This window comes from Amia ocellicauda, chromosome 21, assembly GCF_036373705.1.
Source record: "Amia ocellicauda isolate fAmiCal2 chromosome 21, fAmiCal2.hap1, whole genome shotgun sequence".
NCBI lineage: Eukaryota > Metazoa > Chordata > Actinopteri > Amiiformes > Amiidae > Amia > Amia ocellicauda.
Window position 1 is genome coordinate 6,289,980 of NC_089870.1, and position 21,442 is coordinate 6,311,421.

The 21,442-nt window shown below is 40.8% G+C and overlaps 1 protein-coding gene across 2 annotated transcripts in view; it reads left to right on the forward strand.

Moving 5' to 3' along the window:
• itpk1a (inositol-tetrakisphosphate 1-kinase a) overlaps positions 1-21,442 on the forward strand; it is a 61,207-nt gene that overhangs the window by 16,223 nt on the left and 23,542 nt on the right. For both annotated transcript variants that reach the window (XM_066694901.1, XM_066694902.1), the window contains exons 4-5: positions 13,834-13,959; positions 19,238-19,355. In XM_066694901.1, coding sequence (XP_066550998.1) covers positions 13,834-13,959; positions 19,238-19,355 — 244 coding nt within the window. The remainder of the gene's footprint in view (positions 1-13,833; positions 13,960-19,237; positions 19,356-21,442) is intronic.

The following is a 21,442-nucleotide window of genomic DNA, read 5'->3' on the forward strand; positions in this document are numbered from 1 at the left end:
CAAGGTATGCGGTTGATTTCTGTTGTCAGGAATGGAATCCAATCCGAGAGTTTTTTCTTGTACTGGGCTGCTGTGTTTGTCGGGCACGGTGCTGGTCAGTGCTGTGAGCTTTGCGCAGGTTCAAGTAGAAGAGGCCTGCATTTGGGCGGCTGAGAACTGTGCCACTGTGACCTTTTCAAGGCTGTTTTTTCTTTTCTGAAGCGCCCCCGCGGGTCGCAAGTGACGGAGCCGCCGCATGGGCTTCAATGCTGGGAGCCTCTTCAGACAAGGCCGCTTTGATGGAAGTGAGGGGCAGCTGTTTCTAACCCTCCTGTGTTGGAAAAAAAAACCTTTGATATCACAGTCAGGGCTGGAAGGGCTTGCACTTTGAGCTTCAGATCGGGCTAATGCATTTAATGAGAGGACAGTTTGTGGTTAAAAGCACTGAGTGTTTGTTTTACCTGTTCGATCCATTTAAAAGGATATAACTCTTTACAAAGTTCCTTATGAAAAACAATGTTGCTGTCTGACCTAGGAATGTATCGTTATGGGCACAATTAACAGGAAAAACACCCGCTGTTAAAGTTGGAAAGTAGTTGTGTAGCGTTAATACTGAGATCCATCCTCCTGGCCCATTCAGCCTGTACTTTAGAGTGAGATTGCTAATGACATCACCGCTAGATGGAATTCCAGCTGCATTGTGGGCCGTGATCCCAATCGGAGTACATGCCATGTAAAAAAGGAACAACTTGTTCCTTAGCAAGGGATTTATACAAGGATGATTTCCACCCCCTTTAACCCCAAGAAAAAACATTGAACTGCTTCAGGATAATAATAGAAAATAAAAAAGGCTCCAGTCATCTGAAATACAGTAAAGCAGTATTCATGGAATTTAGAAGTTGGTTTTTGATTATTTTACCCTCAACATAAGCTTTTAGTGATCCAGTAAGAAACTGTTAATAGTAGCAAACAAATTGTGGTTATAGCTGTTTCTTAATCGGAATATTATACAGTGGTTTTATTGTGCAATATAATGTTTTAAAAATACTTTATCCAGTTATTCACTCTGCAAACCTGCAACCTAACCTAACCTGAGCTAGCCTGGTCTTTTCAGTATATCCATTAGATTCAATATCTGTAAATCCATGTGAAAGGCAATGTACACTAATGCATTTTGAAAGTTTGTTCTTTGCTCCTCATGAATGGCTGAAACTGTTTACCATCCCCGCTAAAAGTCGTCTGCCAGACTTTTTTTTAACACTTTTTAATCTTATCATTTGACAGCGCATTAATAGCAGTTATTGAGGGTGTTTCTAGTTATTACAACTAATTTCTGGACTGCAACGAGCAGCAGCCTAAGCTGTGTGTGCTCTCTGGTATTTCCACATGTCTCAGTGTATTAATGCTTTGATTTGTTCGAGAAAATAAGGAAGTGTGCTTTTTTGTTCGGTGTGTTTTCTTAGCTTCATGCTGTATTACTCCCTGAAACGAGATTTCACCCAAGCGTAACTGAACGTGGTGTTTTTCTTCCTTTGTTGATATTTTGGTGCATTTTCATTCCTTGAAACAGCCTTGGACGCATGTGCAAAGAATGAGCTGGTCCAGGAACAATAAAGATGTGAACCTGGTTACCCACAATGTTGATTTTGTTCAAATTAGTAGAACCGCCATGCCCTTGATAAATTTCCAAACACAATTTGGAAATGGCATATAGTATTTGATAGGGCGGTTGGGGGAAGTGCTTTTCCGTGGTTTCCAGGCATGCTAACATCGTTTTTGTTTACCATTTGGACTCGAACTAAAAATCAGTAAGTTGTATATGCAGAAATACTATCTATGTGTTGCAGAACGGTGAAATCTTAATTTCAGAATAACCCAACATGTAAAGTATACAGTGAGGCTGATAACAGGTGCTGAGACGCATTCCATATAGTTCCTACATATCTGAAAGGGGAATTACAGCGTTTCTGTTTTGAAAAGACTGGGATGGGGGGGGGGGGGTTGAAACTGCTGTCCACTGACAGGTTACCTCATTCTGCATTCCTGTCAGTCCAGGCAACATCCAAAGAAAACTAGTTTGCTATAAATTGCCCTCTGGGGAAAAGGCTGAGAACTTTCAGCTCTTTTGGGTGGTTCTGAAAAGAGGAGATGTGAAGACAGGTCTACAGCAGTTGAAAGGTTTCTAGTGTTGATGGATTGATCCTGCTGTTTCCTAACCCCCCCACCCCTGAGAGTTAATTTAATAGCTGTGCTGTCATCCCTATTGAAATCTTACCACAGTCGATGTACACAGGAATGTGACAATTTTCACTTGGTTTCCTGTTGTTATACCCTATCTTTACTTTTTTTCTCCCATGAACTGGATCTGGGTTCACTATACCTATTCCTCTCCATGTCTACCTTGATTTCACTTTGCTTTACTACACTTTGCCGTGGTTATAGCATCGGGCGCTATAGTAGACATTTATAATAGTTGGGTCCGCTCTCCAAAGTGAGTCGCCCCCTCTCCAGGGATTGCCAAATGTCCTTTTATAAGGTTTATGAAAATGTCAGCCCAAGCCTGTACTGTGCCTCTCCACAGCTCATAAATAGCTAGAGGCTACCTTTTAGGCTATTTGAGTTCAGTTTTTTCTTCCTTTTCTGTGTACTGCAATTTTTTAAGTTCTCTGTGGAGTTTCTGAGATTAGAACACAGTCCAATGGAAAGAAGTGCTGGGAACATTCCCAAAAAAAGCAGCGCTATGTTACGAAGAGTGGACAAGGGAACTCCTGGAAAGACTGCAGTTTATTTTAATTCACAGTCCATGACCCTGATTAATGCAAACTTGCCTTTGGGTATTTAATACACGGGCAATTTCCAGGGCATCTGTATTCGCGTCGGTACGTCAGTTGTAGTATGTAAGATGTGTTTGGATCCTTTTAGAATGGAGCTTTAAGGATTTCTTCGAGAGGGTGCTTTGTCACAGTCAGGTGTTAAGGTTTTTACATATCCCTGCCCCATTCAATCCTGCATTCCCACCCTAAAACAGTGCATTTGCCTCAGGCCTTGCAGATGTGCTTGCATGTGTTTGTGACTGCTCTACTACACCACCTCCTTTACACTTGTTTTTGTTGTCATGAACTCTCATTTATTATGGAATAGCTCTGGATATATTTTCATGAATTGACTTAGTGTGCCCTCCCTCTCAACTGAAATGTATGCTATACACTTGAGGCATATATAAAATGCATTATTCTGTTGGTTGCATTAGAAATGTGACCCAGTGCCAGGCAGTGCCTCTTGTGACACTTCTATTCTCATGAAGACAATGGACTCCATTGTGTGAGTCTCCGCGCCATTATATAAGTTGACCTGTACAGTTGTCACTTCCTATTATAATATGAGAGGGACGCAGTGCAGTGGAGAGAGAGCAAGCCAACAGCAAATCCCATGTTCTCACGCTTCTCAAATCGAATCGGGGGTTATTCCATCTCAGCGATGTTAATGTATGTAGAGATGAGAGATTAACCAACTGCAAAGGGTATTGCAAGCTTAAGCAGAATATTGACTTTCTAAACATTGCGTGTGGTAGATGGGTCTCTTCAGTAGCTCTTCATGCTTTTCCATAATTTCCCATAACGTGATCGTTTCTGTTCGCCAACCTCACTCAGAATTATTTATTTTAGGCAACTGTACGAGATCTCAACAAAGAAAGAAAGAAATCCACAAATATAGTAAGCTTGGTGTGTATTCTCTCATCCGCACTTGTTTCCTTTACCCCAATTTAGTTAGGGTGAGGGTTACAGTTGGGGTTAGGGATGGAATTACAGACTAGAGTTGGGTTTAAGGCCCAGACATGTGATCCACATCAGAGCTCAGGGGAGGGCCAGGGCATATTCAGGTGTCATTCCTGTTGCATTCGCACATTCCTTCATTAGGAACTGGTGGACATTTAGATTTTGACGCCTTGTTATATGGAAGTTAAGAATTCTGGCGATCCAGAGGAGGAGGAACAACAACAAGGAACAAGTTGCTACTACGACACCTCGAGTACCTGCTCCGAAAGGAAAACTCTCGTCTGCTAATTTAAGGTTATGCTCCAGCTTTGTTCTGCCTTATGTCCTCAGCCCAGCCACATAAACTGTCCTTCATTTTCACTATGACTCGCTGTGAGCATGTTTCTGAGATTGATTAAAAACAAAAAAACATACACACACACACAAACAATTCCACATCCAGTTTTTGTACAAGTAAAAGAAAAGCTTCGGTTTCCCGCTGGCACACTGTGTGACACACTGTGTGTATATGTATGTGTGTGTGTGTGTGTGTATATATATTTAACACTGCAAACCCTCATGAGAAACTGCTTCATCTTTCAAGTTACACATACATAAAACAAAGGACTCATTCAAAAGAAAACTTTATTTTCTAGAACATTCTTCATTCTCATTACATCATGGGCCTGCAGGAATTATATTTATATCATTTCTGAAGGCTCTATGGAAGAGACAGTGTGCAATTCACACCATCAAAAAAGCAGATCGTATATACATTCACAAGGCAATATGGCGACTATAGGTTACATTGAAGGAAGAGGTCACAAATATGTTTACGCCAATGAAACGATTGAAAATGACTGCAAATCTGCTGTAAACCTACAATGAAAAGAAATAAAGAAAAAAGAAATGGAGGTTTTATCAGTATGACTTTGTAATGTAGAGGTAAATATTTTTTGGTGGGGGGGAAAAAAAAGAAAATTGCTTTTACTTCTGTGTCAGCCATCCTAAAAAAACAATCAAAGTGAATAACACACTTAGTTTAGACATACATGCTGCAGAAAACTGGACACAATGTCGCACAGAACTATAATTTTACTAGGTGTGCGTTTTGCCTTTGGAAGCTATGTGACAAACATTGTACACTTAGTAGAGCAGACACTTTGGGTGGGAACGGCCTGTGATTAGACTTAGCCTTAGAGAATATCACCAAAGTACACAGCACCTACAATTAACTTGTCAATAATTAAACCACAATCTATGGAAGAAAGGCGTAAATAAACACATGTATCAAGTAAGGTACTGTTTGAGAATGGTTTGACCCTGGGTTTTTCTTTCTTTCTTCCTTGTGATCATATCATGCAAAACTATCATATGGCCTTTCAACTGTCCTGCTTTTCTCTCACTGGAATATTAATCTACTTTTATGTGTTTCTTATCTTTTTTTGGTTGAATTTGAGACAAATGTATGTTTTTATACAAGATTAGCTGGTGTGTCAAAGGCAGGCTTGTTGGATACAGTCTTGTTTTTACCAAATCTCAAATGGTAGTGTGTTCTTTTATTCAGTTTTCTTTTCTCCCGTTTGTAGTTTGGGAAATGTTCGTGTGTCGAGTTGGACTCCCGGATGCCAAAGAACAACAGGTCTCTTTCAAGAGTTCAAGAAGGTTTTATTAAAACCTCCCCACATCCCACATCCCATTCCTCTGCCTTCATTGTCATTATTTATGAAACTCTTCCCGGTACTTTATCAGTCATTTGTTCTTATGCTCTGTTCTGTTTGCAGTGGTCTCTGTGGGAACCACTTTGGGACACCCTGTAGCAACGTTTAAATCATAAGGCGATGATATACAATTTAGATAGCAAGCTCAGGAGATAACGCTGTTTAAGGAATAGACTTTACTAATGGAAACAAATTGAAGGAGATGAATTTCATGAACTTGCTCCAAAAAGTCTCTGGCTTCATATTTGTTTTTACTTTTAAAGAAAAGACTAGGACCTCCAAGGTTTTTAAAATAATGTGTTTTATTTGAAAGCCTAGACATGCCCTTCAGTTGCTGACCTCTCCAGTTACCATTATTTAGCTCGTTATTGTCCTGTGTGTCTGGACTATTTGGTCAGATGGGATTCCAGATCCACTTGGGAAGCATCTACACGGCTTCCGAGTTCAAATTGAAATAAAAAGGAAACAGATACAGTATGGAATGTAACAGACTGCTGCTGGCACTGGCTGAGAGGTAAATGGCAAGTTTCAGCTCAAGTGAAAGTGATTCCACTGTAGAGTTTGCTGAAAACGGCACAGGAGATAAGAAGTCTATGTTTCACCCACCCCAAAACAGCTGCTCCACCTACAATGTTTCTGCCCGGCCTCGGTTGCATGGTTTGAGAATGGCCTGGACACACACATCCCCTTGTGCTACCCCTGCCTTTGAGAAGATGACCAGCACCACTTACATAAAGTACTTGAACATTGATTTTCATTGACAGCCTATCCCTGCTTTTGTTTGTGGAGCTCAAATGGTGAACCCTTTTAACAGACTCCGGTCTTCATAATCAATAAGACCACTCGGGCCTGGTCAATAGCGCATGAGGGGAGAGTAGTTTCTTCCACAGGGATTTAAAGGCATGATGTCACTTCAGATAGGATATGCCCAGAGATAAAATGGCATTTTAGTGTTTTATTTTTGTTTTTTGTTTTTTTTGGTTGATTTCACATTTAACCTCCAGTTGCTGTTTTTGCATTTCAGATTAAATGTGGTCAGGAATGTTTTGATTCACCTCAATTCTCCCTTTGGCATCAGAATCAGTCCAAGAATTGCTTATAAAGGAAACTGGGCCTGCTTTGAGTGCCCACTGTTATTGAGTGTGACTCCATCTAAATTCAGTTGGGGTTTTGCTTCATTACCACTGTAACTGACCTCTGATCTGCTCCGACATGGCGGTGGAAAATAATCTTCTGGCAGGTTGGCGTGCGTTGGTTCCTAGAGTACATTTGCAGCTGTTCTCCCCAGTGTTTGCCTGCATACTGTACATGTAAGGACAGGCTACTTACAAAACAGAGGAATGTGTTTTTGTCTTTTGGTGATGATGATAAGAAAATATGATGAAAGTCTGTGGCTGTCCTTAATTGTTCTGTGACTATCTGTATCAGAAACAGTACTATAAACCCAAGGAAATGAAAACAAAGCTAATCTATTGAACATTTTTTTTAAATAATGTTTTATTGTTGTTATTATTATATAAAATACAATGGTCAATGGTTTTGCAGTATGCAGTATAGTTGTCAATGGTTCTTTACTGTTTCACAACAAAATAGCCAACTGCATCTTTTAATAGGCTATGAAAAGGTCTGAGTAATGATTTCTTTTTGTCAAGTGGAGTGGGGATTGAGAGTTACACTAACCCAGTGTAGACTGTAAGAGCTTCTCTGTCTTTGATTTATTTCTTCAGAAGTACCTCCATTATGTTCACTTTATATCTCAGTCTTAGATGATAAAATCCATGCTGGACATTTTTCACAGTCAGATTTAAAATTTAATTTGGTGGCTGTAACAGTTTCTTTGGTGTCCTGTAGTCTACTTATCGCTTGAACTGGCAAAACAACATATCCAGTAGAATCACCCAGTTAAACCTTTGTCAGTTAAATTTTCATCAAAGTTAAAACAATAAGTAAAAGAACGATCACATTTAAACAAAATACGGTTTTGCGTTTTTCCGGTAAGCATCTTAAAAACATTTTATGACGCTAAAGTCTCCTTTCAGGAACACTTTGTGGTCGCAGACAGAAACTGCAAAAACTCTACGGCTGGGAGAAAATGTTTTGTTTTTTAGTTTAAAAAAAAAAAAATCCCCAGAGACTGCAAGACGTCAAATGGTATTTATTTTCGTGCAGTGGTTGTACAGATTTATTTTTGAATCTGCCTTTGGATTATATTCACAGTCCACTCTGATTTAAAAATGCTCGCTGGTTTAGTATGATTTATTGCTCCTCGAATAATAATAGCTCAACTTCCCTAAAAGTTCAACAGGCCAAACGTCAGTCTGGAAATGTAGTACCGAAAATTGTGTTGAACCGAAAGCCAGTGCCCAGATTATGACAAACTCAAACGCTTCGCTTTGTGTGCCTCTAACCCTGCGTCTCGTGTGTAGACGTCAGATTTCTTTGTGAGATAATGACTGTTTATAGTGCAGGTTCCTAAATTCGCCATGCTTAAGTACAAATTGGACGCACCGTATGACTTGACTTAGTGGTTACCCATTTGTAAACACGTTGCGACACACAACGAAGAAGCAAGGGGCAAACAAATTGCCATGTTAGATTTCATTGCCAAAACAAAGAGACAAGAAAGTAAAATGGAGGCTTCAGCCATGTGCAATTACACGGCCTGAGCGCATTTTTAAACAGCTTGGCTCTTTAACTGCTGTTTGGGTTCTTAACCCTGTTGGGATATGATCTGTGACAGAACAGGTTAGTATTATAATATTTACACGTCTACTTTTTGGTCATGTTAAATTGTATCCTACTGATGTTGTTTGCTCACTTTTTTATGTGTGTATGTACATATCTTTATAAACCAGGTGTGTTTCCCATGTTTATCAATGAGATCTAAAGACAAGTCACACATTAATCATCAGTGTGGTTTTCGTGAAGCGCTTCATTGGTGGTTGTTGCTCCACAAGAAGAGAAAGTTACAGTAAGTTGGGGAGATGACGTTTCTGTGTGCATGTCAGAGGTTTGCCTCTGGGCCTCAGTCTGCAATGGTGCTTACTGTATGCAGGCTCTAGGAAGGAGAGGTGAGGGGTGGAGAGGGGTGGGGGTTTTGGCGGGAGCATCCAGCTTTATCAGACCCTCCCCTCCTCTCCCCCAGCTGGGCCAAAGATCTTGTTCGTGTTGGCAGAGGGAGTATTTGAAATATTTCTAAGTGCTGGGTCTCCAACACAAAGAGGAGGACAAGGAGGAGAAAAAACAAACCATCTGTGTGTGAGCTTCTGTAGTTGGCTCTTTCTTCTCGTCCGGTTATATGCATCCAGAACCAAGCAGCTGACATATTATAGGGAGTATCTTGACTAATTACTCGAGAGGCTCATGGGGATTTTAGGCAGGCAGTGGATTAATTAGATTCTAATTAGCCCACCTCTTTTCAAGAGCATTTCAGAAGAGTACATGTGACTGGAAGTTTTCCTTTCTTTTTTCTTTTATGAGGGCAGATTGCAGTTTCTTTTATGTAATCTGTTCTCTGAAACTAGGAAATACCTTTGTGAAGAGGTGGAGAAAAATAGTCCACTGTGTAAGACTATCAACATGCTTATTAAATCAATTTCTCTTGCGTGCTGTTTTGCTGTGGGTACAATAAAACAAAACAGACTTGTGCTTTTGTTTCATTCCTCACGCCGAATATATGGCTTCTTCTGCCGTTAATAGCTTTCAGGAAGTGTGCAGTAATTACAAAGATATAAGGATTTGTTCTGTAAATGTGAATACTGTAAGTGAGGTATTGACACTGCAATTTTCTGTTTGATTTCAGTTCTTAGTTGTTTTTCCGTCCTTTATGAAATGTTTTTTGTTTTCTTTTAAGGGCTTAACACAAAGGCTTCAAACCCATTTCTAGACAGACTAAAGTAAAGCCAGATATAGTTTCGGAAGGACCACATAATTAGTAAACTGTTATTCTCCTCTGTTTTGCACTATGTGTATTAGAGTGTGTTTTGTACTGTTCATTCAGAGGGGGATTATGGTTTTACACTCTGAGGTATAGGCCCCAGGCTTCAATTACTCACCAGGAAAAATCTAATCTTTCGTATCATTGACTGTTTATTTATTATTATTTTAACTTAAGAGTTTTCAACTGCTTTAGCTTCAGTGGTGTCGTTGTTTAAACATCCACAACTAGAGTGGAATCTCTGAAGAATGATGATTAGAATAAAAAATAAAAGTTTAGTAGCACTGCTGCCTCACAGCTCCAGGGGTCCCAGGTTCGAGCCCCAGTCTGTGTGGAGTTTGCATTTTCTCCCCGTGTCCGTGTGGGTTTCCTCCGGGCACTCCGGTTTCCTCCCACCGTCCAAAGACATGCAGGTTAGGTAATTAGCCATGCTAAATTGCCCTGTAGGTATGTGTGTGTGTGTGTTGCCCAGCGATGGCCTGGCGTCCCGTCCTGGGTGTATTCCTGCCTTGCGCCCTATGCTTGCCGGGATCGGCTCCGGCTTCCACGTGACCTTTACCCGGATAAGCGGTTTCGAAAATGGATGGGTGGATAAAAGTTTAGTAGAAATGACTGAAACGTCTACAAAGAGGAATTTTGGCTTTCTAAACCAGAGCGCAGTTTGCTCAATTTACTTTCTCCGGGTGAAGTCCATCTAAATTTCTAAAAAGAAGCCTTCAAGGCGGGGAAAAAACATTTTGCTGCTCCCAAAGACAAGACCAATTGTGAATCCCCATGTTTTGGAATGTAGGATTGAATAACAACCTCATTAATACTTTAGCTGATGTATTAACAGTGGTGGGTTGTTGTTTTTATTTTATTTCTGTTTCCTATTGGCAGGTTTCTGCTCAAGCACTTTGAAAACTACTCATGTTTTCCTGATGTGTGAATTGCCCAGAAGTGGCTGATATGGTGACAGCATGTTCTGCTGTGTAAGCAAGAGATTAGGATTTGCATGGCAGTCACTGGAACTAATGTTCAGTGCATTTGTCACTGAGGTTGAACGTGGGATTTGTAACATTTCAGGGCCAGGAGGCCATGCCCAGTCTTTTTCTTCTTGAATAGTCTCAGAGTTAGAGGCAGTTTTTTTTTTTAATTCATAATTTTGCAAAGCAACAAATTGTCCTACGGAGTGGAAGGCAGGACCTCAACATTGTCAATTCTGAGGGCTGAGTTTCAGAAGCGATATTTGTGCCTCGTCCCATTCTCTTCTGGAAGTGAATTCTCCCTTAAAGGAAATTCGTTCAGGTGTCTCGGTGCGTTGGGATTTGCTGAGCTTTTGCTACATTTCAACTTTTGCATGAGAGTGGGATGGAAAGAAATCCACTGAGCAGACTAGGGCTAGCTAGCGTTTGGCTGTGGAAAAGTGTTGAGGATATTTGAAGACAAGGTTCATTTTGGAGTGTGTGTGATCTCATGATCATATTGATGGTTTACAGTACGACAGGAGGCCCTTGCCAAGTGTAGAATGTGCCATTTAGTTTTACTGTTTTTGTATGCGTCTGATTTTAAAATACTTCAAATCCATTAACTGACACAAGGGTATTACAGAGATTACCACAAACTACATCAAATACAGACACTGATATGTCCAAGCGCTCTTCTGAAAAAAGATGTACTTACAAAATGGTTTGAGCTGAGAGTGAGTGCCAATACTGTAATTCATGACGGCTTACAACGTGTTATTAATATTTTTGCTCTTTTTATTTTTGTATACTATAATAAGCACAGTTGACGTCTCTGATTTTCTAAGCACAATCTGTTTGTCTTGATCCAATATTTTGCATATCATATTCTCCCCCTGCTCCTCAGACTTTGCTGACTGCGTGTGCGTACCGAATGAAATTCAGTTGAAGAGGCGTATATAATAGCAAGCTAGCAGCATTAATTTTCTTGAAGGGAAAGAAGGAAGAAAAAAAAATGGAAGAAGGGAGTAGAGATAGGGGAGTTAAACTGTGTGGGCGTTCAGAGCTGTTGTCAGCCAGCAGATCCAAAGGTTGCTGGAGCCGTCTAGCTCTCTGCTACCAGATGGCAGGAAAATAAACTGTAAAAAGTTTCATAGGATGAAGATATTAATTAGTTTTGAAGACATGGGGGTTGCGCTTTTGAGAGTTTGTCATTTGAAGCACATTAGAGAGAATGCTTAATAAAGCCGGGGGGGGGTGCACGATGAAGGAACCGTATTGTGTTTTTATGTCTGTGTTTGAGCGTATGGACGATACCACAGCAGAGGAAAAGAAGGTGACATTGATGTGTGAATCCATACAGGAGACTTTGTGGAGTTTATTAAAGTGTTCTTGCACTGCTTATGCAATACACTGTAGAATAACCCATAAACTGTTGAAAAATACCCCCAACAGGATTTTTTTAATTATTAAAAAGGCACATACAGTGTTTTTCAAAGTCATTTGCTAAGAGAGATATCTTTGGTGTGTTTAAAGGTTATAGAAAGGATTTGTGTTATCTTTGCTACTACTTTCAAAAAGGACTGAATCCTTCCTCGTTTGAAGGTGAACTTTAATATTCACTGGGCTGAGAGGTAACGAGGCAGTGTTTTAATTATGTGTGCGAGATAACGAGGTCCTAAGGGTGAGAGAGTGGCTCAGACTGGCTCTCCGGTCCCTCCTGTGGTCCTAACTGAACCCGACACAGGGGAGGACTCACTCAGAGCTGGAGCAAAATTGTGTCGAGTCTGGGGCCACAGGACAGTCTTTTGTTTATGCCTGAAGTCTGTTTCCTTCTCTTGTTGCAAGGTGGCCTGGCTTTGACTTGCATGTTTCGGGACCACCCTTCCGTAGCGACCTCGTTTCAGAGACAAATTAGAAAATTGCATTTCTTTGAGAGCCCACAGAAATATTTTGGAACCCAAAATGAGCAGAGAAATCGCATTCATTTTCACCAGGGTGTAACAGGAAGTTTGTTATTACATGGGCAGTAAAACCTTGTGTGAGCTTTAAGATTGCACTGTCAAGTGTTTTTTTTTCTTCTTTTACTGTCATAGATGGCAGTAAAATGTCTTATCTCTTCTCATTAGGTGCTGATTAACCAATCTTAATACCCCTCGCATTCTCGGAGAAGGAGTGGCTCTGTGTGCAGGGGTTACCTCCCAAAGATGATGATTAATAGATAACAATGCCTGGTTAATGTGTAAAATCATGTAGTTCACTACTGTTTTTCCCACATTTGAGGCTGTAGGAAGTTATCAATTGCTTGATTAATTTTGTATAATGTTTGTGTTAAACTATCACTGAGTAACAAAGGCAGATGCACGGTTAAATATGGAGTGCGTAATATTTAAAAAGCCATTTAGCTCAAATGTGTAGTTATTATCATTTGTTACTGATCATTTGATCACCATAAAACCACTTAACTCCACTATTTCAGACAGGGTGTGGAAAACCGCCCAGGCAGCAAATCAGTTATGTTGTTGTACAGGATTTGACTAATGTAGTCAGTGTTATCAGTACAAAACTGTTTTTCGTTTGTTTGTTTGTTTGTCTATTTACTTCCTTTCATTCTTGTTTTAAAATGTAAATAATTGAATTGTTTTTCGAAATCCATCCATCCATCCATATAGATCACTTTTGAGTCATTACATATTCTACAGTGATGTTGTATTGGTGTACAGAATGCCAAGAAACCCCAGGTACTTTCCCCAAACTAACACCATTAGACATTGAACCACTTGGCATCGATTCCCAGTCAACTGACAACCACAGCTGACTAACATTGGCTTTTTTTCCATCTCCTATTTTCTACCACGGTCAGTTTCCTAGAGACAGATTAATTTTGCATTTTCATTTTCTAGGCGACTTCTACGTGGTGTTTTCTTTCCTTGTTTCTGGAAGGCAACATACCCACCCCCTCTTTGTAAGAATGCTTGTCGTTCGCTGCTGCTGTTCCCGTCTCAGAATAGCTCCTTGTTATCTGCTCGCCTGCTTCCATCAGGAAGTGCATTTGGCTGGCTCTCACCCATCCCTTTGTCGAGCGCAGTGGGAGACGCATCTTCTGCTGTGCGCTGGCTCCGGTTGCCCTCCAGCTGCCTCTAGCTCCCAGACTCAGACGCTTTACCCCTTCTGCTACAATTCAGCGCCACACAGGGCCGCGTCTTAGTCCCAAATCACAGCTCGGCTCCCTACAGTCCCAAGTATTATTTGACTGAGATCAATAATAAAAGTGAAGCAACCCAAAACAAACATTACAGAGGTGTTCATTGAAGTGCTTTCGGCTTAATGTGTGTATTTCAGACCGCAAACCTTTTGGGAACCTTGGCACATCAACTGGGCTTTATTCAAGAGCTAGGTTGGGGGTAGGGAGCAGTCTATTACAGGAAGCATTTTCGTTTTGGGAGTAATACAGTATTTGGGCAATTGGTCAGCTGCTGTCCTCCTTCTCTCCTCAGCTGGACCTGACGAAACCCCTAGAGGAGCAGGGCCCTCTGGACGTCATCATCCACAAGCTGACGGACTTGATTCTGGAGGCGGACCAAAACGACACGCAGTCCCTGCTGCTTGTCCAGAGCGTCCAGGTAGGTCTTGCCCGTCCCTCTGGTTGCTAGGGCAGCGTCCCAAGCTCAAGTACTGGCACCAAGGCATAACCCCGCCCCAACTATACAAACGTGCAGCAAAGCACACTGCAGTGGTGATATCCAATTCGAATACCGTGTTTAGAGGAAATAAACGAAATACACATACAATTGTAGTTGAAAGTAATCTGCTGGTTTCTATGGAGTGTCTGCCTCATATAAAGAATAATCAGTTTTGCTGTGACAAATAGCTCAAGAAAGATACAGGAACACTGACTATAGCCGACTTTGGCTCGATCTTGGCTGCATTTTTTTTTTTCTTCTTAATTATTTTTAATTAGTTCAAATATTTACACCTGGTAAACGTACGTTCAGGAACATGACTCTGCGTAAACCAGGCTCCTTTGTTAAAGGTCAGACTCAGTTTGCCCTGTTTAGTCTCGCAAAGAGAGGTTGGCACAAACACTGAAGGAAAGGAAACAAAATGAAATTAAACCACAAACACAGCAGTGTGTACAGACCTGTGTAACCTGGTTTCCAGTTTCCTGCGAAGCTAATTGTATTTGTGTTCGATTAGTAGTGTTGCATATACTTGTCCCGATGATTTTCTGTGCTGGCTCAAATCACCACTTGACAATAACATCACTGAGGAAAAATAAGCTTACATGCAAAAAGAGGAATATCCAGTATTTTCCTTGTCCATCAATAATACCTGTAGTGTAATTGTATGCTACAGAATATTTTTTTTCTGCAGCCAAAACAAAAGGTATCTTACAACTTCTGTAACAGGCAAGCACATCTTTATTTGACTGCTTTATTTTCACGTTGTCATGCTTCATCCCTGTTCAATATCCTTTCGTTCTTTGCTGGAGTGCTAAGCAATATTCGCCACAAGTCTCCTTGTCGGGCCTACATTTGTGAGTATCCCTAACATGGAGAGGGTTACCAGGTTGTTGTCTTTCACGCATAGCTGGGCTCTCGCTCACTAATTAATACCAACTGTGACAGCGGTTTTAGGACTTGGACCGCTTTTCGCCAAGGGCGCTCGTTTACGGAAAATACCGCACCGAGAAGCAAAACAAAGGAGTCTCATGCTCAACCAACTTGTGGCTTAAGCTCTTGCTCATCGGCTCACAGGCAGCATTCCAGCAGCAGTGTTTAACCCGCAAAGCTGCTGCCCACTCCCATTCAAATGGTGTGTGAGACTTGAGCAATTCATGGATTCTCCCTTTTCTTCTGCTTCTTGTTTGCGCCTCAGTTTGCAGCATTTGGCAACAGACTGTAGCAGAGGTTCATACTGAAATTCTTTCATCCTCCCGTTTCGGGCTGAAATTGTGGGCCGTGCTATTATGAAATGCATTCTCCCAAACTCTGCTTCAAATCAACACAATAGCAGCATGTGGTTGATTTATTTGTATTTATTTAGGTTTGTTTATGGCGTGTCACATATGTTTAAGAAAGAATGGTGTCTCACTGCATCACCCATTTAGTTGCATTCTAGAATTTAATTTAAAAATGTATTTATAGCTAAAGCATAATGAGAGAGAGAAGGGTGTATTTTAGTAGTTTTCTGTGTGAATGCTTTTGTAATATGCCTGTTATATTATATTCCCAATGAACCTGTCATAACAAAGTCTCCCCTCATCTACTTTACTCCAAAAGTCAATGTTTAGGCAGTGTGCTACCTCAGTATCTTTTCTTTTTTTTTTTGGTTGTGTTCTCCATCAGCTGTGGTAATGTGGAACTGTGCTCTTTTCATTTTGACAGGGGTTTATGAGAGTCCAGAATTCAAGCCATGGCTTTATTCTCATGCATGCAATAAATAAAGCTTTGTTTGGGATTGCATCAGTATGCAACGTGAGGTCAGTTTCATAGAATTAGCCACCCCATCCCTGAAGATATTGCTAAACAGTGCAGTTATCCCACTGCTGCTGGTTTATAACCTGAGCCTTCAGAATTGACCCTATAGTTCCACTTGCTATACATTTGTCTTCTGCTTTACACTTGAACCTTTTTAGTAAGGTTGGTTGCACCCCAAAAATGTATTTCCCCTGCTAAGCACACGCAATATTCAATTTACCGATTCAGCCACCTTCAATTTCACTCTGAAGTTTTATTTTTATTTCTTAATGTGTGTTGTCAGTGCAAATGCATATTAAGCATTTCTAAAAAACATTTCATTAATATTTGTGATCTTCAATATGTATATATGGGGAAACAAAATGCATCCTACCCTCACTTCAGTTCTTGTTTCTTTTTTTTGCAGTCCTTAGGACATTTTACCTTTAGCCTTAATTTTGTCACAGAACAGGTTGACCATCCCTACAATGTAGCATTAAAGAAACCATTTATTCAATGCAGAATTAGTAATTGATTGAGTGACTTGTTGAAACTGTGCTGGCTGTGGGAAATTTCTAAAGGGATCTGTATTACTGAGATAAAAAGGTGTCATATAAAACATTGAATTAGTGATCCAAGGATCCTATCCAGTCTATTTTTAAATGTTCCCAAATTTTCAGCGGCAACCACATCGCTGGGGAGTTTGTTTAGATTGTGACGCCTCTCTGTGTGAAGAAATGTCTCGTGTTTTCCATCTTGAATGCCTTGAAGCCCAATTTCCATTTGTGTCCCCGGGTGCGTGTGTCCCTGGAAAAGCTCCTCTGGTTTGATGTAGTCGATGCCTTTCATGATTTTGAAGACTTGAATCAAGTCCCCACGTAGTCTCCTCTGTTCCAGGGAGAAAAGGTTCAGTTCCCTCACACTCTCCAATTATACATATGTCCATTAAATTGCCGAGCTCTATTTGTTTTCATTGGTTGTATTACTGAGAGTAATGTGACTCCGGGGGCTTGACCAAATGAACTGTGCAAAGTGCTTTTGGTCTTCAAATTCTGCTGTGTTAGGAGCCCACTTGAGTTCTCTGCTTCTGTACCTCCTTTTAATACAGATGTTAAAGGCCCTCGCTACAGAATCTGCGTCAGTGGCTCTGCTTTGGACGTTATTTTTCATTTACACTGGACGTTGTAAATCCATGCTCGGGCTATCTCATGCCCTCACGGTCACACGGCGACCCGGACGTCATGTCATGTGAGTCACGTGCAGAGGGAATCATTTTCACAGGCTCCAGCTCATGTGACGTACAAGGGTTGTGCTGGATATGTGTGAGAAGAGCGCTAGCTGTGACATGAGAGAATGTGGTGTGCGTGTGTTTGTGCGCGTGCGCGTGTGTGTGTTTGTATGGGTGTGTGCGAGGGGTTGCCTTAGGAACAGTATACTCCAATCTCATAAACCACAGGATTATCTGGGGGCAGACCGAAGAGGAGGGAGCAAAGATTTTATGATTGGAGTATGTTCTCATTAAATGGAATAGACAGATAGATAGGTATATATAAGTATATTATAAGAGAAATACAATTAAATGATATTTTTATCCTACGGCAACAACACTGGCATTAATAATAAAAATAATTAAGAAATGTTGGCAGCAATATTCTTTGAAAGACATAAATGTCGCAGTGTAGTATGATTTCCATCTGCTGTCTCTCCCTGACTGCGGTTTCCTCCTCGCTGAATGGTACTGCAGAGCTCTTGTCATTACCTTTATTGCGCTTTAATCTTCAAAGTATCGTAATGTCACTATTTAACATTTCATGGCTCAATTAAGAGTAGAGAGTTATGGAGGAACGAGGGGGCTCTGAAACCAATTACAAGGGAATACTGAATTACTTTTTTTTGTCCTCATTAAGCTGTGAGTTTTTTCCTTGCTTCCAGATCACAAGCGTTTGTGCTTTAAATGAGACAGTTGTGTTTATTTATTTAGTTAGTTAGTTAGTTATTTAACACAAGGCAACAGCCTACATTAGCTTCTTGTATTTGTCTAGTTGCACTTGATTTGACTGGGTTGTCTCAGAGTAGCATCCCGTGGTGCTTCCTGTGACCTGAGCCAATGATTGAGGGATGGATTCTCTGTGGGGTTTGAGAATGGGGGTGGTTTCTGTGAACGTGGATGATGTATTGTCAAACCTTACCGAAACGGAGGCGGTTAGTGTACGTGAATGACATATTGTCACCGGGCTTGTGAGTTTGGCACTCTTCCCCCACAGCTCAGACAAGGTGGGCGATTATAGAAGGGAAAAGAAAAACAATAATAGAGATTTTACTCACTAAATGGTGTTGATTCACACACCGTCAGTAGGAGCGCGAGTTGTGCTTGCACAATCAGGACACGCATGTTTGGGTTTTGTGTTTAATGATAGGAAAAGTCTGTTTTATCTCTAAACATCGCGTTAGCAAACCAAACCTTTAGAAGAAGCTTGAATATGAAGCCGGGGGTGGAGCAGGGGAGAATGGTGTGGAATAGAACTTGTTTTAATGGTAGATCAGACCAGTCCTGAGATCGTCATTGCTTTATATTTTGGAAAAGGTCTGTGTGCACACAAACAGAGAGCAGGTATTGTCAAACACAGGGGACCAAAAACTCGTTCGCACTCATTCACCACATTTTCAGGAACGGGAAAAATGAGAACCTTCAACATTTCCAAGTCAAGGTTTTATTGTTTTCTTTGGACTTTGTTATCTCGACTGTTTCTCCAAGCTACAACCTCTGAGTGCCTTCTTTAACCAGCTCAACATTTAAGTATCTTGTGAAGTTGCAAACACTGCATTACATTAGCTTGGCTGGGGATTTCTAAATAAAGAAAGCCTTCTCTCTAATGCCTATTATATGCAATATAGGCTTCAAAGACAAATCAATTGTCCTGGTGTAGAAAAGAAGCCTACAAAATAGCATCCCATTTAAAAATAAAATGTGTGCGGTCTTGGCTTGAAGTGTCAGATGAAATGATCTCTGAGGATTGGAAAATATCCGGTGCTGTTACACGGGTCGATTAATTAACAATCAGCCATCCTAAATCTGGGTGTTAAAAGGAGGAGGGGGAACAAAGCATGAACTGAAAATGTTGGCATGGTTTACAGATCAGGCCAAATAAGAGGTTGCTTGTGAAGTCATTTCAAAGGCCTAAAGCGGCCAATTAAATAAACTCCTTTTGAAGGGGTTTGGGTATAATGTGTTGATTCCACCTACTGCATCTTAAAAAAAATTACTTGATCACATAAACTAGGCTGTAAATATCAGTGTGCAGTTGACTTTTTACCTTGTCCCTTTTATATATCATTGTTTTTATTACATTTTATTGTTCTGTTCTGTTTATGTTTGGAAGACTGAAATGATATGAAAGGAAGCCTTTCCATTCTTCTGATATCTTCCTGTGTCCCCCTACAGGACTACATTGAAGCCCACCCAGAGACCATCGTCCTTGACCCCCTGCCTGCCATAAGGACCCTGCTGGACCGCTGCAAGTCATATGAATTGATCCACAGGATAGAGAACCGCATGCAAGGTTTGGAGCATTTTTTTAAAATGATCCTCCATTTTTCTGATTGAAATTGCTGGGACATTATTGAATGAATCCCCACAGAGCTTTACCTCGGCTAGATCCAGGGAGGGCATACTTAGAACTCGTCTGTCGGGTCTCACAGGCCTGCCCAGTATTTTTCACATGTTCGGCGCTGCAGAGAATCGCATGTCAAACGCTTATCTTGTGCTTTTTTTTACACACTTGCCTTCCTGCAAACTTGTCAGACAGGGAGCTGAAGTGGTGAGCAGGTCTCTCCTCACTTCCTTTTCCAGGGAACCTGAACAAATAATGGCATAGTCCCATACTTGCGATGCAACCAGCCACTTGTGTATATTTGCTCAACATTTTGTGGTGTAGAATAGCTTCTACCCCTTTAAGGTCTGTTTGACCAGTGACATGGCTAAATTGATGCTTACAATCGGCATGGAAGGACTTTTGTGTAAGGAGCATCACTCTATTAGTGTAGCCTCTCCAGTTTGGTAATCTTGTTTCTTTTATTGCTACCTGTTTTCCAAACCTTAGGTACATTGTGTTTAAGACCTAGAGTAAATCTTACCAGACGGTGCCAAAGGATTTTAAACACAGGTTGTGACATAAATAAAACAACAAGATGGACCCAGTTGGAGCACAGTATTTGAGTCCTGGTTCCCGTCGTTTTAAACTGCAGGCCTCCTGGCAGGTGACATTGCTCAGATTAATCTGGAATGCTAAGCTTTATGTCAGCAGAACTGCCACTGCCAATCGGTATCCTGTCCTGCGTATGAGCTGTTAATTCGTTTACCCCATATTTCAAATCTTTCAAATATTTTGTCTGGTCATGAATTAAATTCACCCCGTCTTCAGACACCTGGCAAATTACCAAAGTTTTTCTCAAATACTTACCCACCTCCGCTTTGCATCTTTGATAGTTTGTGCAGGTAACCACCTTTCAAGTTATGCAGATCACTAAGAACCTGCGTGTGAGGAGTTTATTTGCTAGCATCTTGTTGCAAACTGTGCTCTTTAGACATACAATTTTATCTGCTGAATTTTCAGTCCTGTATGTTCATTTTAGAGTTCTAGAACTGTATGCAATAAAATATAAATTAACATCGTTCTCGGCTGCTTTTGTGTTGCTCTAGCCCTTTATTTTCATAATGGCAAATAAGGATTGCGTGTGCCAAGAGCTTCTATTACTACTGTAAAAGTTGTAGCACCTACAATCTAAATAGAACTGATATGTCATTCTTCCATTAGTGTGCATCTAAGATGTCACAGCCTTTTTAATTAAAAATGAATGAACAGATGCAAACGTAACTGTGCATTGTGTGTTCGGCCTGCCCTCTGTTTCATTGTGCACTGTGCACTGCTCTTTAGTGCTATTATAATAGTATAAATAAATTAATGCTGAAACAGCGGTTGCCAAAGTGGAGGTGTGTGTTCGTGGTTACCATAAACATAAGAGACACCCATCATGCATCACTTCATGTCAAGCAGCGGGCGATAGCAGTTGACAACCCCTCCCATGTGAAAATGGCTTCTTCAACCACTTGAAGTGAAAGCAAAAGTATGTAATTATATTTGAGACTGCTGTCTAGAGCTGGTGCACTCTGCGGATTGTTCCAGTTTCTCAGTTTCGAGTTAGGGCCGCAGGATAGCTCTGACAGCTGCTGACATCCTGTTCCTATCTGACACGATTGCAGTCACTCCTTCGCTCGCCAGATTGTTCAGGACAGAGTTCAAAGTGTGTTTAGCGTCTTCCGTGTGCAGCCCCTGTTCTTTTCAATAGGGTAATCCCCAAAACATCTGGAAGAATCAAAGATTTACACTTGCAGTTAGTTTAGAGGAAATATTAAGGCTATGACTGATGCAATAAGGGTCCTCAACTATTCCTTCATGCTTTTTTTTTCTTTTAATTTATTTTTTCCATAAAGTACCAATTTGCTTTTTAACTTCTTCTAATTCCAAAATCCATCAGTCATCGAAAGCGTATAACATAGAACATAACCTCTGGTAGAATAGTAAAGTGTATACCACACTGATTACTGCACTGGTATAAGGGCTGAATTCCCTATTTGTAGGATACAGAT